This window comes from Dama dama, chromosome 32 (assembly GCF_033118175.1).
Source record: "Dama dama isolate Ldn47 chromosome 32, ASM3311817v1, whole genome shotgun sequence".
Taxonomy (NCBI): Eukaryota; Metazoa; Chordata; class Mammalia; order Artiodactyla; family Cervidae; genus Dama; species Dama dama.
In genome coordinates this window covers 9,188,620-9,207,019 of record NC_083712.1, presented here as the reverse complement: position 1 = coordinate 9,207,019, position 18,400 = coordinate 9,188,620, and the positions used below count along the sequence as shown (strand labels likewise).

Genomic DNA, 18,400 nt, shown 5'->3' with positions numbered 1-18,400 from the left:
TGGACGTGGGCATCGGGGATCACGGCCCTCCCTGAACCCCCAAACCAGTTCATCTCTGGGCTTCAGGAAGCCTCCAAGGTCAGACACAGCTCACACTCGAGATCGGCTGCCTCATCAGTGACTTTCGACTTACTTCTTTTTCGCTGCGTATTCATCCAGAAGGTACCGTGTTTGGATATTGCGGTAGGACTGGTCAAAATGCTTGTGTCTCTTTTGGTAGAAGGGCACCGCGACAAGCGACATCTTGGCGACTCCTGCGGGGAAGAGCGACAGCGGAACTGAGGCCCTGCGTTTCCACCGGCCAGGCTGCTGCAACGCCTGCACGGAAATCAGCTCCAACTAACTCAACCCTGGCTAAAAGAAGGGAACAAAAGGAAGATTCTATAAGAGGAAATAGTGTTGGACACCTATTAGGTCCCCCGGCACCTGACTGCACTTCTTGTTTGAGTCCATAAAAAAATCGGAAGACTGAGCTACACTTTCCACTTAATTAATAAACTCACCCAGTGTCTACAGATGACCTAGTTCGTTCAGGCAACATGGAAAGCAATGTGAGTGATAAGGATAAAAATAATTGAAGCACAGGTCAAAGAAGTACACAAGCGCTTAGAACACAAGCAAGGAGGAGACACAGCAGAGGGAGGTGCAAAGCCCTCCGGGAAGCAGCCTTGGAGCGCGGCGGCCAGCGGTCCCCAAGAAGGCGCCGTTTGAGAGGAGCCTCTCTGGGTGGGGAGGTGACGGCGGCCGCAGGGCGGGTGAGGGCGTCCCTGGAGCAAGGCGAGGCAGGACACAGGGTCTCAGGGTCCCAACAAGAGAGCTTTCACTCTGCAAAGACCACGGCCATGGGTGGAGGGTTCGGCATCTCGCAGGGGCTGAAGCCACTCCTGATTGAAGGGGCCTTGAGAAAGGATCGTGTCTCCAGGACACCCCCAGGCCCACCCCTCCAACAGCCTGGCCCACTCATGGGCGACCTGTCAGTTCACTTCGTGGGAGGAGCAGGCCTAGGGATGGAGCCCAGCTCAAAGCCTGCGGGGTGCAGGAAAGTGAGCATGTTTCAGCTAAATCCTCCCCAAACAAGAAGTCTGCTAGAGCAGTGGTCCCCAACCTTTTTGGCACCAGGGACCAGTTTTGAGGAGGACAGTTTTCCCACAGACTGGAGCGGGCAGGGTTGGGATGATTCAAGTGCATTAGCTATATCGTGCTCTTTATTCCTATGATCAGCTCCTCAGATTATCAAGCATTAGATCCCAGAGACAGGGGCCCCGCTGCGGCGGGGACATGTGGGTCTGAGGTGGGGCGTGTTAGCAGCGTGTGCTGCACGTGCCCGCCAAGTCGGTAGCCCGTTGGCTTCCCAGCTGCCTGCCTCTCTGAGGGGTGCAGACAGCATCCCCCAGGCCCTGTGGTTGCTGACCTCCAGGCAGAGGGGCTCAAGGACCCCCCAAACCCCAGCCCACTCTTATCATCTGTGTTCAAACTGTGATCTGGCCCAGAGCACAGCCCACGGGACAGGGTGAAAGCCGAGGGGCAAGCGCGGGGTCCTGCCTGCAGCAGGCCCCCACTCCGCACCGCCACCCACACTCCTGAGCGGAGGCTAGGAAGCCTTCCAAACGCAGGGTTTGTTCCTCGCCTGTGACTCACAATCAGGTCCCTTTAGACTGTGATCTCCCAGAATCACAGAACTGCAGAGCTCAGAAAGGTCGTTGGGGGTTAGCCAAGCTCCCGCCCTTGCGGGAGGATGGGCAAGAGCCCCTGTGGCCAGAGAGGGTGCTGATTTCCCAGAAGCAAACAGAAATGACCTATGTGCACGCAGAAGCATACAGAAGCACACAGAAGACCCAGTCCAGACGCCACCAGACTGCTCTTCCTGGGCCTTTTATACTTTTCTACACTAACTCATCTCCAGATTCCCTCCTAAAGACCAGCTAGTCAACCACCCACCACGGATCCCTGGGGTCCGGCGTGTGGCACGTGGTGTATGTCTGACTGGAAACACACAACAGAACGTTCCGCCTGAGGGAGCCGATGCCAACGCAGACGCTCCATCCCACCCAGCTCTGAAGAGGCGCCAATGCTGAGGTCAAGTGCGCAGGTTCCAACACCTGCAGCCCTCTGCGTGGCCTTGGCGCTCTTGTCCTGTCTCTAACCCGGACCTCCGGCTGAACGTACACAGCGCTGGCATGACGCTCCCCAGGGAGGAACGCACACCAACAACAGCGGCCGTCTGGGCCTGGCACACCAGTGTCTGCTGTTGTCGAGTTTAATTCTGTAGGCAGGACGGGGTATCTGAAAGCATGTGCTTATCATTTTAATATCTGCAGAGCCCTCAACTGCATCCCTGGGATTTTCCAGACTCAGAGCGAATCTCCAAGGAAAGCTTCCCCCTAATAAGGCACACATTGCATCTCTGGAAACGGGCTGCTGAGTCCACGTGTTGGGGGCCAGGGGTCACCACTCGGAGCCAGTTCTGTCTCCGAGACACCGTCTCCCATCAACCCTGCACTCGTGGGAACGAGTCCTAAGCAGAGGAGCCCAGGACGTCCCGCAGCTGCTGTTGCACCGGTGTCCCGTCCCATCTTGGTGTGTACATGTCTCTGCTGAACCACCCATCAAATCTGTTGCCCTTCTTGGCAGAGGGAAGAGTCCAAAAATGGCCAAGGTGACAGGAGAGAGTAAGCTGTCAGGACGCGTTTCAGAGTGTGGCAGCGAGCACCGCATAGAGGCAGCCCCCCTCGGCAGGACCCCGGTCCTGTTCAGAGCCAGCGCCCCACGGGCTCTACATGCGAGGGTGCCCGGCCCATGCTGGGCTGACGTGTGGCTGGCGAGTCCGCCGTCTCCTGCCATGGGCGAGCCCTCTGCAGCGATGGGGACGCAGGGCTGGAGTGGAGTGCCCGCACTTCCCCTGCTCTGACTGTGGACTTGCCCGAGATGCGTCCCCCAGGACACCGGGGGCCCGGCGGTACCCAGCCCTCAGCCCCCGCGCTTCTCCACTCACTGAGTAGACGTCCTGCCCAGAGATCCAGGAGGCTCCCCCGCATCCTCCCCGCCCACAGCGGGCGCACCTGCCCGTGCCGGCCAAGCCTGGACCCCGGCCTGTTGCATCTCAAGAATGGAGAGGCCTTAGGGATGCCTGCTCCAGGCTGGCAGCGAACTCCCACCTTTGTGCACGCGGCCCCTGCCGGCGGGACTGCCACACAGCCAGAGCCCACACCAGGCCCCGCATGGGCGCCGCTCGGTGGGCCTCAGATTCTAGAATCTGCCCAACTGTGCCCGTCCCCGCCCACCTGGGGCCTGTCAACAGTGGGAGGATGCCTGTGGAAGCAAGCCCTGCAGGCCCAGCGCCTGCTCCAGAGTTGCAGCCCCAAGGTCTCAGGGGACCACAGGGACACGGCCAGTTGCCCTATGAGGACCCCCCAAGAGGAGGGGGTGACGGGCCATCTCCACAGACCTTCCTTGGCTTTCTCCTCTTTAGGAAAACAATCCTCCCACTGACCCCTCAGCCGCCCCCAGCACAGCTTAGGGGAGTGAGTCCCGGGGGAGGGGGCACTGGGGCCAGATCCCAGCTCTAACCTGGCCACCCACCCAGGTCAGTGTCCTTCAAGGAGAAAAAAGGGGCTGGAGGAGGGGGCAGGCCAGGAGGCCGGCTCTGTGACCCCTGGAGACAACACCCCACTCTGACCAGTCAACTGTGGTCAAAGCACAGGGGTTTCAATGTTTTCAACTGTGAGTGAATTTACACAGCTCGGGCTGCGTCATCTCCTTCTGTCCCAGTTTGAGTCTCGACCTTTCCTGCGAGGAAACTGTCTCAGGTGATGAAAATAAGCCTCCTGCTCACTGGCTCCCGGCAACAGAGCGGAGCATCTGTCTGACCCAGAACCGCCCACTCTCCACCCACCGGTGCTCCTGACACGTTGGGGATCGTGACCCCGAAATGAAACGTGAGCCTGTCCTCGGGCGCAGGGACGTGCTTCCATGAGAGGCTCCGCCCTGGTCCCATCCCTCGCGCACGGACCGGAGTCATCACCCGTGTCCCCAGAAGGGCTTTAATCCGTGGAAACATGTCCATTTACTTCCATGTAGTAAAAGAAAGTGTCATTTGTGCCGCTAAAGTGGTCAGAGTCCACGGGCACACCAGGTGAGAGCACCTCCAGAGAAGCAGAGCACACAGCTGCCCCCACCCTGCGGAGCCCCCCACCCCGTGGAGCCGGCCCCCACCCTGCAGAGCCGCCCCCACCACGGGGAGCCAGCCCCCACCCTGCGGAGCTGCCCCCCACCCAGCGGAGCCGCTCCCCCCACCCAGGGAGCCGGACCCCACCCTGCAGAGCTGTCCCCCACCGGGGGAGCCGCCCCCCTCCCCGGGGAGCCACCCCCACCCCGGTTCCCAAGACACGCACTGCTCTGCCTGAGGCTTTCCGGACTACTCAGCCCAGAAGTCAGTGTAATGGAGCACAGAGCAGCCCTTCAAATCCTCACCCCCCGACACGGCCTGACGCCTAGTGTCTGGCTGCCAGTTTTTCAAGTGTTCCCCAAATAGCCTCTGAGCCCCGGGACTGAATGTCTTAGCAGTTCCCTCCTTGCTGCCGCAGTCCCTGGCTCCCCGGGAGCTGGTCCGTGCTGCCCCGGCGCTTAAGCAGGATCAAATTAGACGGAGAAACAGGATAAGGCGCTGCTTCCTGGACAGGAGCACGGCCCTCTCCAGCAGCCCAGCGGCCTGCCGCATTTTTCACAAATGGAGAGAACTAGAAACAAAGGAGATTATCCGGAGATTTCATCCCACAAACTTGACCCACCAGTTTCCTTGTCTCCATAAGAACACGTGGGCCAAGTTCCCCAGTTCAGCGTTAGCTTCACACAGATGCCCTGCAGGTACGACTCAGCCTCAGTCTAGGACAGAGCTCTAAATGAGCTTTGCCCCGAGTGCTCTTGGAAGCCTGTGTTACCGCTGCATTCGTCAGGGCAGGACCTTAGATCCAGAGGTGGGGAGAGCTCAGCATTTCTGGGTTCTTTGCTGGCACCGTGCGGCCTGCAGGACCCTCCCCGGCCAGGACCAGGGCTCGAGCCCATGTCCTCCCATGGGATTCCCACCGCTGAGCCCCCACCTTCCTGCCTCGCCACTCCCCCCACCACCCTGGACCTCCCGGGTGCAGGCTTCCAACCCCACTGCCTTCCTCTGGGGCAGCGTTTCAAGAGCATGGCCAGCACTCCGGCTCTCTCAGGGGAACCGAGGGAGAATCGTGCAGGCTCGTAACACACGGAAGAGCACCGGGAGCAGCCCGCTGCCGTGACAGGAGCTCTTGGAAAGAGTGACGAGGAGCACGGAGCTGTCCCCTCCCCAAGACGCTGCAGTCAGGTCAGAGCGGAATGGCCCTGGGGTCTCTTTTTCTCTTAAGAAAATATCCAGCTTCATTTCACACCACTTCAAACCTGCCCTCTCCTGCCAGAGGCTGTCATTTCTGAGGCTCCAGAAAATTGCAGCCAACCATCAACTGACTGGGCAACCTGGAGATGCTGCAAAATCCAGGCTAAGGTGCGAGGGCTGGGACGGGCTCAGAAGCGCCTAATGGCACAGAAAGTTTCAAATCCCGGCACAGAAACTCCAAGTTCAACTCCAACTCCTGGCTGACGTTTGTCTGCGCAGAGTGGACTGCTCTGGTTCACGTTTCTTGCCCTGACACCCACTGGGAGTCTGAGTGCGGTCAGCTCCTACCCACGCCTCAGTCCTCCCTGTCCAGCCTGCCGCGAGCGAGGGAGAGAAGAGGAGACTCACCGCAGGAGGGGGTGGCCGAGGGGAGAGGGCTCACAGGGCCGCAGGCTCTGCTGGGGCAGCCAAGCACGACTCCCTCCTGATGCCCGGCTGCGGTCCATTTATGGCCGAGGAGATGCTATTTATAGACCCTGGGACGCCTGGCCCCATGGGGCTACCTGTGTCGTAAATCATTAGCCTGAACTCAGGATGGAAAAAGTCCAATTCAAGTCGGAAAAATGGAAACGTTGAGAGCACCCGCAGGCACTCCCCAGGTGCACTTTTCACACCCAGGAAACTGAGGCACCTGACCCAGAAAAGGAGCGTGGGCCCGACCCCCTGCCGCCTGCCCTCCCCCCACCAGCTTCCCTCTGCACAGAGGTCCACAGATCTATTCCAGCACTTTTGAGTTAAAGTCTCCCTGGTTCATGAACGGACACCCCTAGACAGCTCTCTCACAGAGAGTGGACTGCAGCAAACACTGAACCGTTTGGACTCCAAACCCCGAGAAGGCTCTGAGCCGTGGGTGCAGGGAGGTGGCCTTGGCGGGGACAGGGGAGGTTCTGGCTGGGTTTTTAAGTTTATTTCAGAGATGACTCCGGCTGGGAATTTCACCCCAGGTTTCATCCGGGGGTTAATTTACCCAGAACTTCCACCTAAAAGGAGACCCATGCCTAGTCGGCAAGTTACATCTTATTTATAGTTATTACCACAGGCGTGCGTGGCATCTCACCCGCCCAGATGACTGCAGGGTGCCCGTCGTTTCGTGCGGCCCGAGTCCAAATATAAATAACACACTACTGGCACGATCGAGCCCCGGCTGCCACCTGGCGCCCATCGCCGAGAGGAGGGGCGGCAGGACACCCCCGTCTCCGAGGCCCCCCAGCCGGGGACCCCTATCTCCGAGGCCCCACCCAGCCACAGCGCCAGCCCCCAGGCTTCTGGGCCAGGGGCGGGACATGTCCCCATCTGCTGAGTGCTAAGGATCTCTCGAAGTTATAGCACAGGGCCAACATTGATGCTCAGTTCAGAGAAACCTGTTTGAATGTTTGAAAAAAGTAGCATAATATTCTAAGGTATTTTGTTAATTTCCATTTATTCTGTCTCAGAAAGCAGCAAAAGAAATCTTTCAACACAGTTTAGAGAACAGGTGTCCAACTGGCCAGACGTTCATGACTTACGTTGCGGAGGACGAAGGCCCATCGAAAAGAGGCTCAAGGCTTTGGCAAGAGAGGGAGGCCCAGGGCCGGTTGCGGTGGCGCCCGGCATGCATGTCAGGCTTCACCTCTGCAGGGGGTCCCCACCGGCAGACGCTGCCAGCGGGGGCCCTGGAGAGCTGGCCCTGAGCCCCAGAACCCAGCTCTTCCCCCAGGTGGGTCCCCCCTCTGCTGCTGAAGGCCTCGCTGCTCACTGAAAAACGTGATCCTGACATTCTTACCACAGCTCACTGGAGCTGACCCCTGCTGGGCCCGTCCTGAGCCTGGAGAGTGGGCGCACGCCCTGCAGATGCCACACGACGGGGGACAGGGATCAGTGCCCATCACACACCCGTGCATCCCGTCCCCGTCACGTTGCTGGCCAGCCTGCGTGGGGGCCACAGGCTTTCCCCTCGGGCTCTGCCTCCTGGACTCTGCACCCTGCACCTCGTCCTCGGGACACAACCATCCCACGAGGCCGCTGCTCCACTGACGCAGGCGTGTCCTGGAAGAGTTCCACAAATACCTTTCCCAGGGACCCCCTGCTGGTCCAGTGCAGGGGGCCACTGCTCGCTGGGTCTTCTCCCTCAGGTAGCGAAGCTGAGGGCTTCCCTATCCCATTTTCTACTTTGCTCATCACATTGAGCTTATAAAGGCACAAGCCACAAACTTGCTTCCTCTGACAGCAAAACTGCTGGTTTCTGAAGAAATCATGGCCAAAAACCTCCCAAATTTGATGAAAAACTTTAATCAATAGATCCAAAAGGAATGACTCCACTGACATTGCTTCCAGCAATGTATACATATACCTAATTACCACCAGGAGTGAAAAATCTGGCTTAAAACTCAGTGTTCAAAAAACTAAGATCATGGTATATGGTCTCATCTCTTCATGGAAAATTGATAGGGAAACAATGGAAACAGTGGAAACAGTGACGTTATTTTCTTGGGCCCCAAAATCACTGCAGACAGTGACTGCAGCCATGAAATTAAAAGATGCCTGCTCCTTGGAAGAAAAGCTATGAAAAGCCTAAAGTGAAAGTGAACTTGCTCAGTCATGTCCGACTCTTTGCGATCCCACAGACTGTAGCCTACCAGGCTCCTCTGTCCATGGGATTTTCCAGGCAAGAGTACTGGAGTGGGTTGCCATTTCTTTCTTCAGAGGATATTCCCGACCCAGGGATCAAACCTGGGTCTCCCACATAGTTGGCAGATGCTTTACCGTCTGAGCCACCTAGACTGCATATTAAAAAGCAGAGACATCATTTTGCCAACAAAGGTCCATCTAGTCAAAGCTATGGTTTTTCCAGTAGTCATGTATGGATGTGAGAGTTGGACCACAAAGAAGGCTGAGTGCCAAAGAACTGATGCTTTCAAATTATGCTGCTGGAGAAGATTCTTGAGAGTCCCTTGGACAGCAAAGAGATCAAACCAGTCAATCCTAAAGGAAATCAACCCTGAATATTCATTGCAAGGACTGATGCTAAAGCTGAAACTCCAATCCTTTGGCCACCTGATGCAAAGAGCTGACTCTTTGGAAAAGACCCTGATGGTGGGAAAGGTTGAGGGCAGGAGGAGAAAGGGACAACAGAGGTTGGATGGCATCACTGACTCAATGGACATGAGTTTGAGCAAACTCTGGGAGATGGTGAAAGACAAGGAAGCCTGGTGTGCTGTGGTCCATGGGGTCACAAAGAGTCAAACATGACTGAACAGCTGAAAAACAGCAAGAAAAGTACTGATGGGATTGACAGCACATTACTACAGAATCAAAACCTCAGTGAATATTGGAGATACAACAATAGAACATAAGCAAGATAAAATACAGAGAGGGAAAAGATGGGGAAAAATAAGAGCCTCCAAGAGCTGCAGGATGACCTGAGGCAGGTAATACATGTGGTCCCACGGGAGTCATCAGGGTCCCCAAGGGAGGGGCTGGACCAAAAAAAATACCTGAAGAAATAACCGGCACGACGTTTCTAAATTTGCTAAAACTCTGAGCCCATGGATGTAAGAAATTCAACAGACATCAAGGTCAAGAAACATGTACAGAACAGACTTTTAGACTCTGTGGGAGAAGGTGAGGGTGGGATGTTCTGAGAGAACAGCATTGAAACAAGTATACTATCAAGGGTGAAACAGACCACCAGCCCAGGTTGGATGCATGAGACAAGTGCTCGGGGCTGGTGCACTGGGAAGACCCAGAGGGATGGGATGGAGAGGGCGGCGGGAGGGGGGATCAGGATGGGGAACACGTGTGGGTCCATGGCTGATTCTTGTCAATGTATGGCAAAAACCACTACAATAAAAATTTTAAAATAAATAAATAAAAAGTAACATCAACGAAGCTACAGCCAGTCATGTGGTAATCCAGGTGCTCAAAGCCAGCAGTTACCAGGACAGCTTCAAACAACACGTTCTGCACAGAGGGATGGAGCTGAGAAGGGCTTTTCACGGAAACAGTGCAAAGGAGAGTCTTTAGCCAAAAAAAAAAGCAACTTTCAGAAATGAAGGTGACTCCCCCATGCACACACAGAGCTGGGGTGCTATGAGTGGGAACCTGAGGGGACCCCCAGGAGGTGCTCCTGCCTCAGACCCGGGGTGTCAGCAGAGCCCGGAGGCCCTGGTCTCACCAGTAACCAGGCAGCACGAGCCACCCCCTCGACCCATCAGGCTGGGGCCAGAGGGGCCTGATCCAAACACAGCCCACACAGACTCTGCCACTTCCTTCTCCACCATGCCAGCTGAGTCTGCACACGGGGCCCCCGCCCTGCTCCCCGCCTCCCAGGACCCAGCCCCCTCCCAGGTGCTCAGAGGGTGCAGGCGCCGCCCCAGCCCCGCCGCTCCCCTCCTCACCCCCCAGCCCGCCCCATCAGCCCCAGCGTCCTTGCGGTGCCCCCCCAGCCCCCAAGTGCTCTGCCGGCCTCGCCCTCCCCCGCTCCCGGCCACACGTGGCTACATTCCCCATTTATCCACTTTCCACCGCCCTTGGGCCTCTCTGTCCACCTTCCACTCCCATCACATCACTCACCAGAATAGCCCGCAGTCCCCCAACCCCGTGTCACCACCTCCAGGGGCTGTGACCCGCCACCTCTGCCACCGTCTGACCCCAGGGACCACCTCCTTGAGATTCCGTGAAGAGACACCGCAGCTGCCCTGGGGCGAAGCCCACAGCCCCTCTCTCCCCACCTCTGCCCCCCTTACCCTGCGGATGCCCCGCCTGGGAGCAGGCGCCTGGGGGGGCGGGTACCCGATGTGGACACCCGTCCTCGTCTGCAGAGTGGATGCAGTAGTAACCTCCGTGAGGTGAGGACTGAGCTCAGGCCGGCTCTGCTCCCGTGGGTCTCAGTGTCCAGTGGTGGCCCCTCCACGAGCAGCACAAGGCAGGGACCCTGGGCACCTCCGCCAGGCCCACCTGGCCCTGCACAGCCCTCCTTGACACCCCCCTCCACGCCTCTGTCCCCCTCCAGGGCAGAGCTGGGCCCTTCTGCTCAAACCACCACTGTCTGCACCCACACGTGCCCTGGCTTCCCCAGGCCCCATCCCAAGCTACAGCCTCGGGCTGCAAATCTGAACCATCCATCACCCCAACCTCTGAGAGCCCGTCATGCCTTAAAGACTAGCATACTGATGTCCGCCTGGCTGCAGCGTCCCAGCTGAAAGGCCCTGGGCTGCCCCCTCCTTCCGCTCAGCTAACCCCGTCCAGATTCCACCTCAAGCTCGTTTTTGGGCGCCACTCCCTGACCCCGTCTAAGTCGGGTTCCTCTGTCACGTCCCCTGAGAGACCTCATCGTGGTTGGTAAACATACATGTGCGGTAACCGGGGCGATGGCCTGGCCTGCCCATCTACCCTCCAGCCTCTGAGCACCAGGTACCCAGCTGGCCATGAAAACAGCTCCAGGCCTCAGGGAGAGCACGCTCAACAAAGAGGTGCTTCCTGATGAACGCACAGAACTAGCTAACAGGCCTCCTTCAACATTAGCAAGACACGGAGGAGTGACCCGACCCGCGCTCTCCCTGACATCAAAGAGCGGGTGCCTGGAGCATTCCTCAGTGTGTCTGTAATGGAGCCGGAGTTTTTCCATATTTTGTAAATCGGAACTAATCCTAGGAAACCTGGCACCAGCTCCCGGCCACGTCTCTGCAGGGTCATGTGTACATTCTGTTCAGTGACCTCCACCGTGTCCCTCCCCGACATGGGGGTGTCGGAGCCCCCGGGGCCACGGGGGGCCTGCAGCCCAGCTCCCCCGGGGAGCTGGCGTTTCCTGACTCGGGAGGTTCTTCCCAACCAGCTAGAGAATAAAAGTTGTCTCAGCAGGTAGGAAACCCAGAGAGGCCCACAGACCCACGTGGCAGGGGAAGGGCTGCCCCGAAGTGGGTTACGGTTGTCAAGGCAACCACAGATTTCCACGTCTTGGCAAAGCTGGAAATTATAATTCAATCCTGAATGCAGTTTTCGTGGTTGTGTTTTTAAGCTGGGAACTGCCGTCTGACCAGCAGAACTGTACCCTTGGGCCTTTCTCCTAACCCACCGTCCCCAGCACCCGAGGACTCCCCCCGGGACGGAAGCTGGTTGGCAGCCGCGCCCTCCCTCTGACCGAATCAGGCCTCTGAATCGTCTCAGCTCCATAAAGACGTGTTTACTAACCGGGAGAGCATGGCCTTTGTCCTGCAGATTCTATTTACAGGTTTGTTTACAGATATGGGCCTCAATTAATGGGAAGTTTATCTCCACCCTGTCACTAAATAATCACGGCAGGGCCAGAGGAGGTGAGAGCTGCCCGGGGCACCCTGAGCCGGTTGTCAAGGGCACTGGCCGCCAGCCTGGTTTTCCTGTCTGCTAATCTGCAGCTGAAGCTGCGTGCCCTGGGCACAGGCTCCGCCGCCCGGGACTTGGCTTCCCGGTGGGAGAGCGAGACGCGGATTAGATGGTCCTTGTCTAAGCCCCGATCCGCCGTGACTTCAGTGCTGAACGGCAGCGCCCGGGGAAGGGAGCGCGGCCCCCACGAACAGGGTCCCCAGCAGCCAGGCCCGGAACAGGATCCAGGAAACAGGAACCAGAGCCCAGGACGCGCCTGCCAAGAGGAGTGCAATCCGTAAGCGCCTGATGGCCTGGAGATCACCAGGCTCACCGCACACCGTGCTTCGAAAATAGCGGTTGTCACAAAACAGAGCGGGTGGCAGGAGCGCTCAGCTGGCAGGGCCGGTGTCCTGTGCCTGGCGGGAGCCGGCCGTGAGCCCCGGCCCCAGGGTGGATGTGGGGGGCAAAGACAGGCCCAGCCGCAGAGGACCCCCAGAGCCAGACAGCACCGGCTGCTACCCCCCGGCCTTTCGCTGCCCCCTGAAAACGCGGAAACAGACCCAGACAGGCCAAAGGTTGACGGCAGGACTTCTGGGCCACTTCCTGTTCCAAACCTCCCCTCGTGTCCATCTGTCCATCTGTCTGTCCCACCGGCTGTCTCTCTGAAGCACGCTGACCACAGTACCCTAATTACAACCAGCATACGCTCACCCCACGAATGGGGACCCAGAGCCGTGCGGGCGCCCAGACCTGCGCCATGAAAATGAAACACTTTAGAGACACACTCAGTGAGGATGACGTTTTTCTCCAAAAGACTCTTATTTCCCCTTCCAGCCGAATGTGGAGCTGAGCTCACGGAGCTTTGCTGTCTCTCCCGTGAGCTCCTGCACTTTATTTTTCATGCCTGTGAAGAGCCGTCACAGATTCACCTCGTTCGATTAGAGCTTCCCATGGTGCTCTTCCTGAGACGGTTCCCTTCGTCATCACAGACTATTGTATGGAGAAGATGCCGACCCGCTGCTGAACCCGACCCGCTGCTGAAATAGCCCAAGTTCATGCAACAGCTATTTACATAAAATTCTAATTTTCACCAATTAGGAATGAAACTGCAGACCACAGTGCCTAGGATCTAAGAGTACTCAGTTACTCATAAATTAAAAGACGACCGTCCGAAGTCTAATTTGGCAATGATTTTAGAAATTTGAACAAATTATTTTCAAAAGTGTGCATAAATAAAACTATTGCTATTCTCCCCCAGGAGAGGCATAAACCATGTCTCATTCTCTTTTTGTCTTTTTTTTTTTTTTTTGCAATTAATCAAAATTTTATTTTATTTATTTATTTTTTTCCAGTGGGTTTTGTCATACATTGACATGAATCAGCCATGGATTTACATGTATTCCCAATCCCGATCCCCCCTCCCACCTCCCTCTCCACCCGATTCCTCTGGGTCTTCCCAGTGCACCAGGCCGGAGCACTTGTCTCGTGCATCCCACCTGGGCTGGTGATCTGTTTCACCATAGATAGCATACATGCTGTTCTTTTGAAATATCCCACCCTCACATTCTCCCACAAAGTTCAAAAGTCTGTTCTGTATTTCTGTGTCTCTTTTTCTGTTCTGCATATAGGGTTATCGTTATCACCTTTCTAAATTCCATATACATGTGTCAGTATGCTGTAATGTTCTTTATCTTTCTGGCTTACTTCACTCTATATAATGGGCTCCAGCTTCATCCATCTCATTAGGACTGGTTCAAATGAATTCTTTTTAATGGCTGAGTAATATTCCATGGTGTATATGTACCACAGCTTCCTTATCCATTCATCTGCTGATGGGCATCTAGGTTGCTTCCATGTCCTGGCTATTATAAACAGTGCTGCGATGAACATTGGGGTGCACGTGTCTCTTTCAGATCTGGTTTCCTCAGTGTGTATGCCCATCTCTTTTTGTCTTAAACAACTATCCCCGGGGCTGGCAAGAACAGATGCTTGATAAATATTCCTTGATTTGGTTGTTTAGAAGAAAATTAAATGAACTGAGTTAAGAGATGTGGTCAAGGCAGGAGTGGAACCTGCTTTAATCCTGTGAAAAGTAAAGATACAAGTGTCAACTCTTGACTGTAAGAGGTACAAATGAAATAATGTTAAAGTATAAAAAAGTAACAAAATATAGACATCATTATTATTTGTGTCAACATATAGACATCATCCATTACTCCATTCTAGCTTATAAATTCAATATTATGTTTGACTATTGATTATCTGCAGATTATCAAATACTCCTTGAGCCAAAGATTTCTTGAACATTTTAATCAAACTTTTTGGACCCCCATGTGCCCTTTAAAATATCCCAAACAGTTCTTAGTGACATGGGTTGTGTCTACATATATTTACCACATGAGAAATTTAGTTCACTTTAAGGTAACGAAATCTAACCCATTATATGTTAACACAAATAACATATTTACATAAAATAAATATATTTTTAAAACAGAAAATAGAGTGGCACTTCTTTATATTTTTAAGACTCTCTCTGACCAAAATCACTGCAGATAGTGATTGCAGCCATGAAACTAAAAGACACTTACTCCTTGGAAGGAAAGTTATGACCAACCTAGAAAGCATATTGAAAAACAGAGACATTACTTTGCCAACAAAGGTCCGTCTAGTCAAAACTATGGTTTTTCCAGTGGTCATGGATGTGAGAATTGGAGTATAAAAAAAGCTGAGCGCCGAAGAATTGATGCTTTTGAATTGTGGTATTGGAGAAGACTCTTGAGAGTCCCTTGGACTGCAAGGAGATCCAACCAGTCCGTCCTAAAGGAGATCAGTCCTGGGTGTTCATTGGAAGGACTGATGTTGAGGCTGAAACTTTGGCCAACTGATGCGAAGAGCTGACTCATTTGAAAAGACCCTGATGCTGGGAAAGATTGAGGGCAGGAGGAGAAGGGGACGACAGAAGATGAGATGGTTGGATGGCATCACTGACTCAATGGACATGAGTTTGAGTAAGCTCCGGGTGTTGGTGATGGACAGGGAGGCCTGGTGTGCTGTGGTTCATGGGGTCACAAAGAGTCAGAGACGACTGAGCGACTGAACTGAACCGACATTTGGTTTAAGAAAAGTCAGCTGGGGCTGTGTTCCTGCGTTCAGGTTGTTGCAGTCTGTTTCTTGGCTGGAATGTGTGGGAAAGATCCAGGCTCTCGTAGATACACAGTGCAGGGGACGGCACTCTTCACAGCCTTCTCAGAAGTGAATAGTTTTTTCTTTTACTGCAGTCAGATGCTCTCTGGTAATTTCTCAAAGCTTCTTTACAGCAGGGAACCTAGAACCACAGCCACCACCTTCCACACCTGTCACATCCTGTGATCTCTCTTGCGGCTTGGACGCACCATCTACACCCACACACTTTGTGACATCCTATGTTGGCCATTCGGAAAATAAGAGTTCCCTGAATTTACACAGATCTGCCAAATTCCATCATACAGGAGCAAAAGCTCACACTGTTGATACAACCACCAATCTCATCAGTGTTATGAGAATGATTCTTGACGCCCAGTCTCTGTAAGCGGCATCAGAAACCTCCAGGTGACTCTGGACCACACTCAGAAGTGCCAAAGCTGCGAACCATCCACTGAAATGTTGAACGAGTGCATATTCAACTTACATCCACTGGAGGGCACACCAAGCCGGCAGAACTATCCAAAAATTACCAGTTCCTTCAAGAAATTTGAACGCATTTTCTAAGAAAGAGGAAAAACACTAAATGCAAATTTAAATAATTGTGTTACCAATAATCTTTTCCAGTGTTGAAACAAATTATAATAATCCTAATACAGCTCCAGCTAATCACAGTAATTTTATCTAAACAAAAATATATCAGTGTAAAAAAAGCTCCAAGTTGAGTAATGTCAGGTTAATTATTTATAGTAACTTTTACACTGAAAATATGTATTTAAAAAAATCTGAAGATGCGTGTGCATGTGTGTATTCACACCCCAAGACAGTTAATTTTATGTGTCAACTCAGCTAAGCTGTGGCACCTAGCTTTTGGTCAAACACCCACGCAGCTGTTCCTATGAAGGTCCTTTCTGGAAAGGATTAAGATTTAAGTCCGTGGGCTCAGGGAAGCGGATTATCGACAGTGTGGGTGGGCCTTGCCCGATCAGTTGATGGCCCCCACAGGGAAAGACCGAGGTCCCAGAAAGAGGATTCTGTCAGCAGACCATCTTCAGACCCCAACTGCAACCCTCACCGGGGTTCCGCCGCCGCAGATCTGGGGCTTGCTGGCCTGCAGTGGTGTCAGCTGGTTTCCCACCCTAGCCTGGCTCTTATGCTGATTTCCTGGGTTACCTCCTGTTGGTTCCGCTGACCGGCCCTGGGAGCCACGGGGGCCTTTCGAAGCCCACACCCACCCCCAAGCCCCTGCACCGTGCACCTCCACTGGGCAGGGGCTGTGCGTGCTTGTGTCCAAACGCCAGAGCCCCGGCCCGCAGAGGCCACAGGAGGCCAGGACCCAGGGGGCCCACGGGAACACGCTGGTGCTGGCTGCATTCTGGGGGCTGGAGCCGGGCTGGGCTGCAGTCTTGGACACGGTGATGGAGGAGGGGAGGGCCAGGTCAGAAGAAATTGACATCCTTTCTCAGTGTTAGATGAACCTGTGGCTGCAAATGTTAGCATTTCTGAGAGCCTTCCACTTAAGGTTCCTGATTTCTTATATTCTGAATGCTAGATATAACTTTTCTGGCCTCTTTAATAACTCTGGGCTGTTATTTGGAATTTTCCTGAAGGTGCCTGCTACAGCAGGCACAATCCTCAATTGTTCACCCCTTAGGGTTGCTTTCACACACCACAGTGCACACGCATGAAGGGGCCAATCATGTGTCATGTTATGATCAGAAACGTGCGTCGCTGGAGGATTTAATTTGTCCTGGGGTGTGCGTCACCTTTGAAAGTAGAGATGCATGTCAGTCCTTTAATTAGCAACCATCTATTGTGTGAATTCACTTTAAATAATATTGAATGTACATAAAAGGGCTTCACAAGTATCTTCTGTGCCCTGTCCTATGTTATAGTAGCTGTATAATTTAGAACCTTCTGATCTTTCCCCAATGCTTTGGCCACCTCATGGGAAGAATTGACTCATTGGAAAAGACCCTGATGCTGGGAGAGGTTGGGGGCAGGAGAAGAAGGGGACGACAGAGGATGAGATGGCTGGATGGCATCACCAACTCGATGGACATGAGTTTGAGTAAACTCCGGGAGTTGGTGATGGACAGGGAGGCCTGGCATGCTGCGATTCATGGGGTCGCGAAGAGTCGGACACGACTGAGCGACTGAACTGAACTGACCTGACCTTTCGCCAGTTCAACGTACTGAGTATTTAGTTCACGCTGGGCTCTGAAGTGTAATGTCTGCAGCTGTCCACGAGATGGCGGCAGCGCTGCCCGTCACAGTCTGGGCTCAGTCCTGGGAGACCCTGGAATCTCCAGTCTCAGGTCTGACAGGAGGCCTGGGCGTAACTGGTCTGCAGCGGGAGTCACAGTTCAGAAATTCAGGGGGTGCAGTAGACTCGGGGTGCTGTGAATTACGGCCCAAACCGGAATAAACCGAACAAAGCTGTCACCCACTTGAGAGTTAAGCAAGTGAGGCTCCAAGGATGAGCAGGTTTGTAGAGACAAGAGGGAGCGGGTATAAATCATCTTTCTAAGCAGAACAGCAGCAGCGGCCGGCTGCCCCGTGACAGCCCGTCTGCCGGTGACCCTGCCCGGGTTCTCTGCCTCCAGGCTGCACCCGTTGTGTTAAATGGACTTGCCTCTGTGACGGGTGGTTTCAAGTGTCACCTCCGTGGGCCTCGGGGCCACTCTGGTGTCAGATTAAGCAGTGTTTCTGGGAGTGTCTGGGAGGCATCATCCCACCCGCTGTGTGGACGGAGCAGGGTGGATGCGTCCCTCTGCCTTTCTGCCCGCGCCCAACCTCTATCCTGAGCTCCCTGGGTTCCCGGCCCTCACGCTCAGACCGGGGTCTGCCCGGCAGCACCCCGCTCAGGCCCCAGGCTGCACCATCGGCTGCACTGGCCACCAGCTCACGGAGGGCTCATCACCGGCTCTTAAGCTTCCAGCCTCGCGTGAGCAAACACCTTATGAAGGATCTTTCTAGAAACAGATATAGATACGTATATGCTAAGTAGTTTCAGTCGTGTCCAGCTCTTTGCGACCCCATGGACTGTAGCCCACCAGGCTCCTCTGTCCCTGGGATTCTCTAGGCAAGGATACTGGAGCGGGCTGCCATGGTCTCCTCCAAGGGATGGAATCCATGCCTCCTGCAGCTCCTCCACTGCAGGCAGTGTCTTTACCACTGAGCCACCAGGAAGCCCCGGGTATATGTGTATACACAGACACAAATGTGCATCTATGTGTCTGTATTGATATCAACATCATCTACCCATCCATTCATCTATCTACCTACCTATCTATCTCTATACCTCCTACTGCTCCTGTTTCTCTGATTCAGCCTCCTTGTCCTTGAACTGGAAATCATGGATGATGCAAAGATCACTGGGGATGTGACAGCAAACAGGAGGGGAGATGAGAAAGGAGAACGTGTGAAATCAAAGGCCCCTGCCCACCATCTCAGAGGACACGTGTGAGCACATGTGTGGGT

The 18,400-nt window shown here is 54.4% G+C and overlaps 1 protein-coding gene across 1 annotated transcript in view; it reads right to left on the bottom strand.

Moving 5' to 3' along the window:
* Positions 1–243, bottom strand: part of MYOM2 (myomesin 2) — a 54,712-nt gene extending 54,469 nt beyond the window's left edge. Inside the window, exon 1 of the mRNA XM_061134428.1 lies at positions 134–243. Coding sequence (XP_060990411.1) covers positions 134–243 — 110 coding nt within the window. The remainder of the gene's footprint in view (positions 1–133) is intronic.
* Between the last annotated feature and the right edge of the window lie 18,157 nt (positions 244–18,400).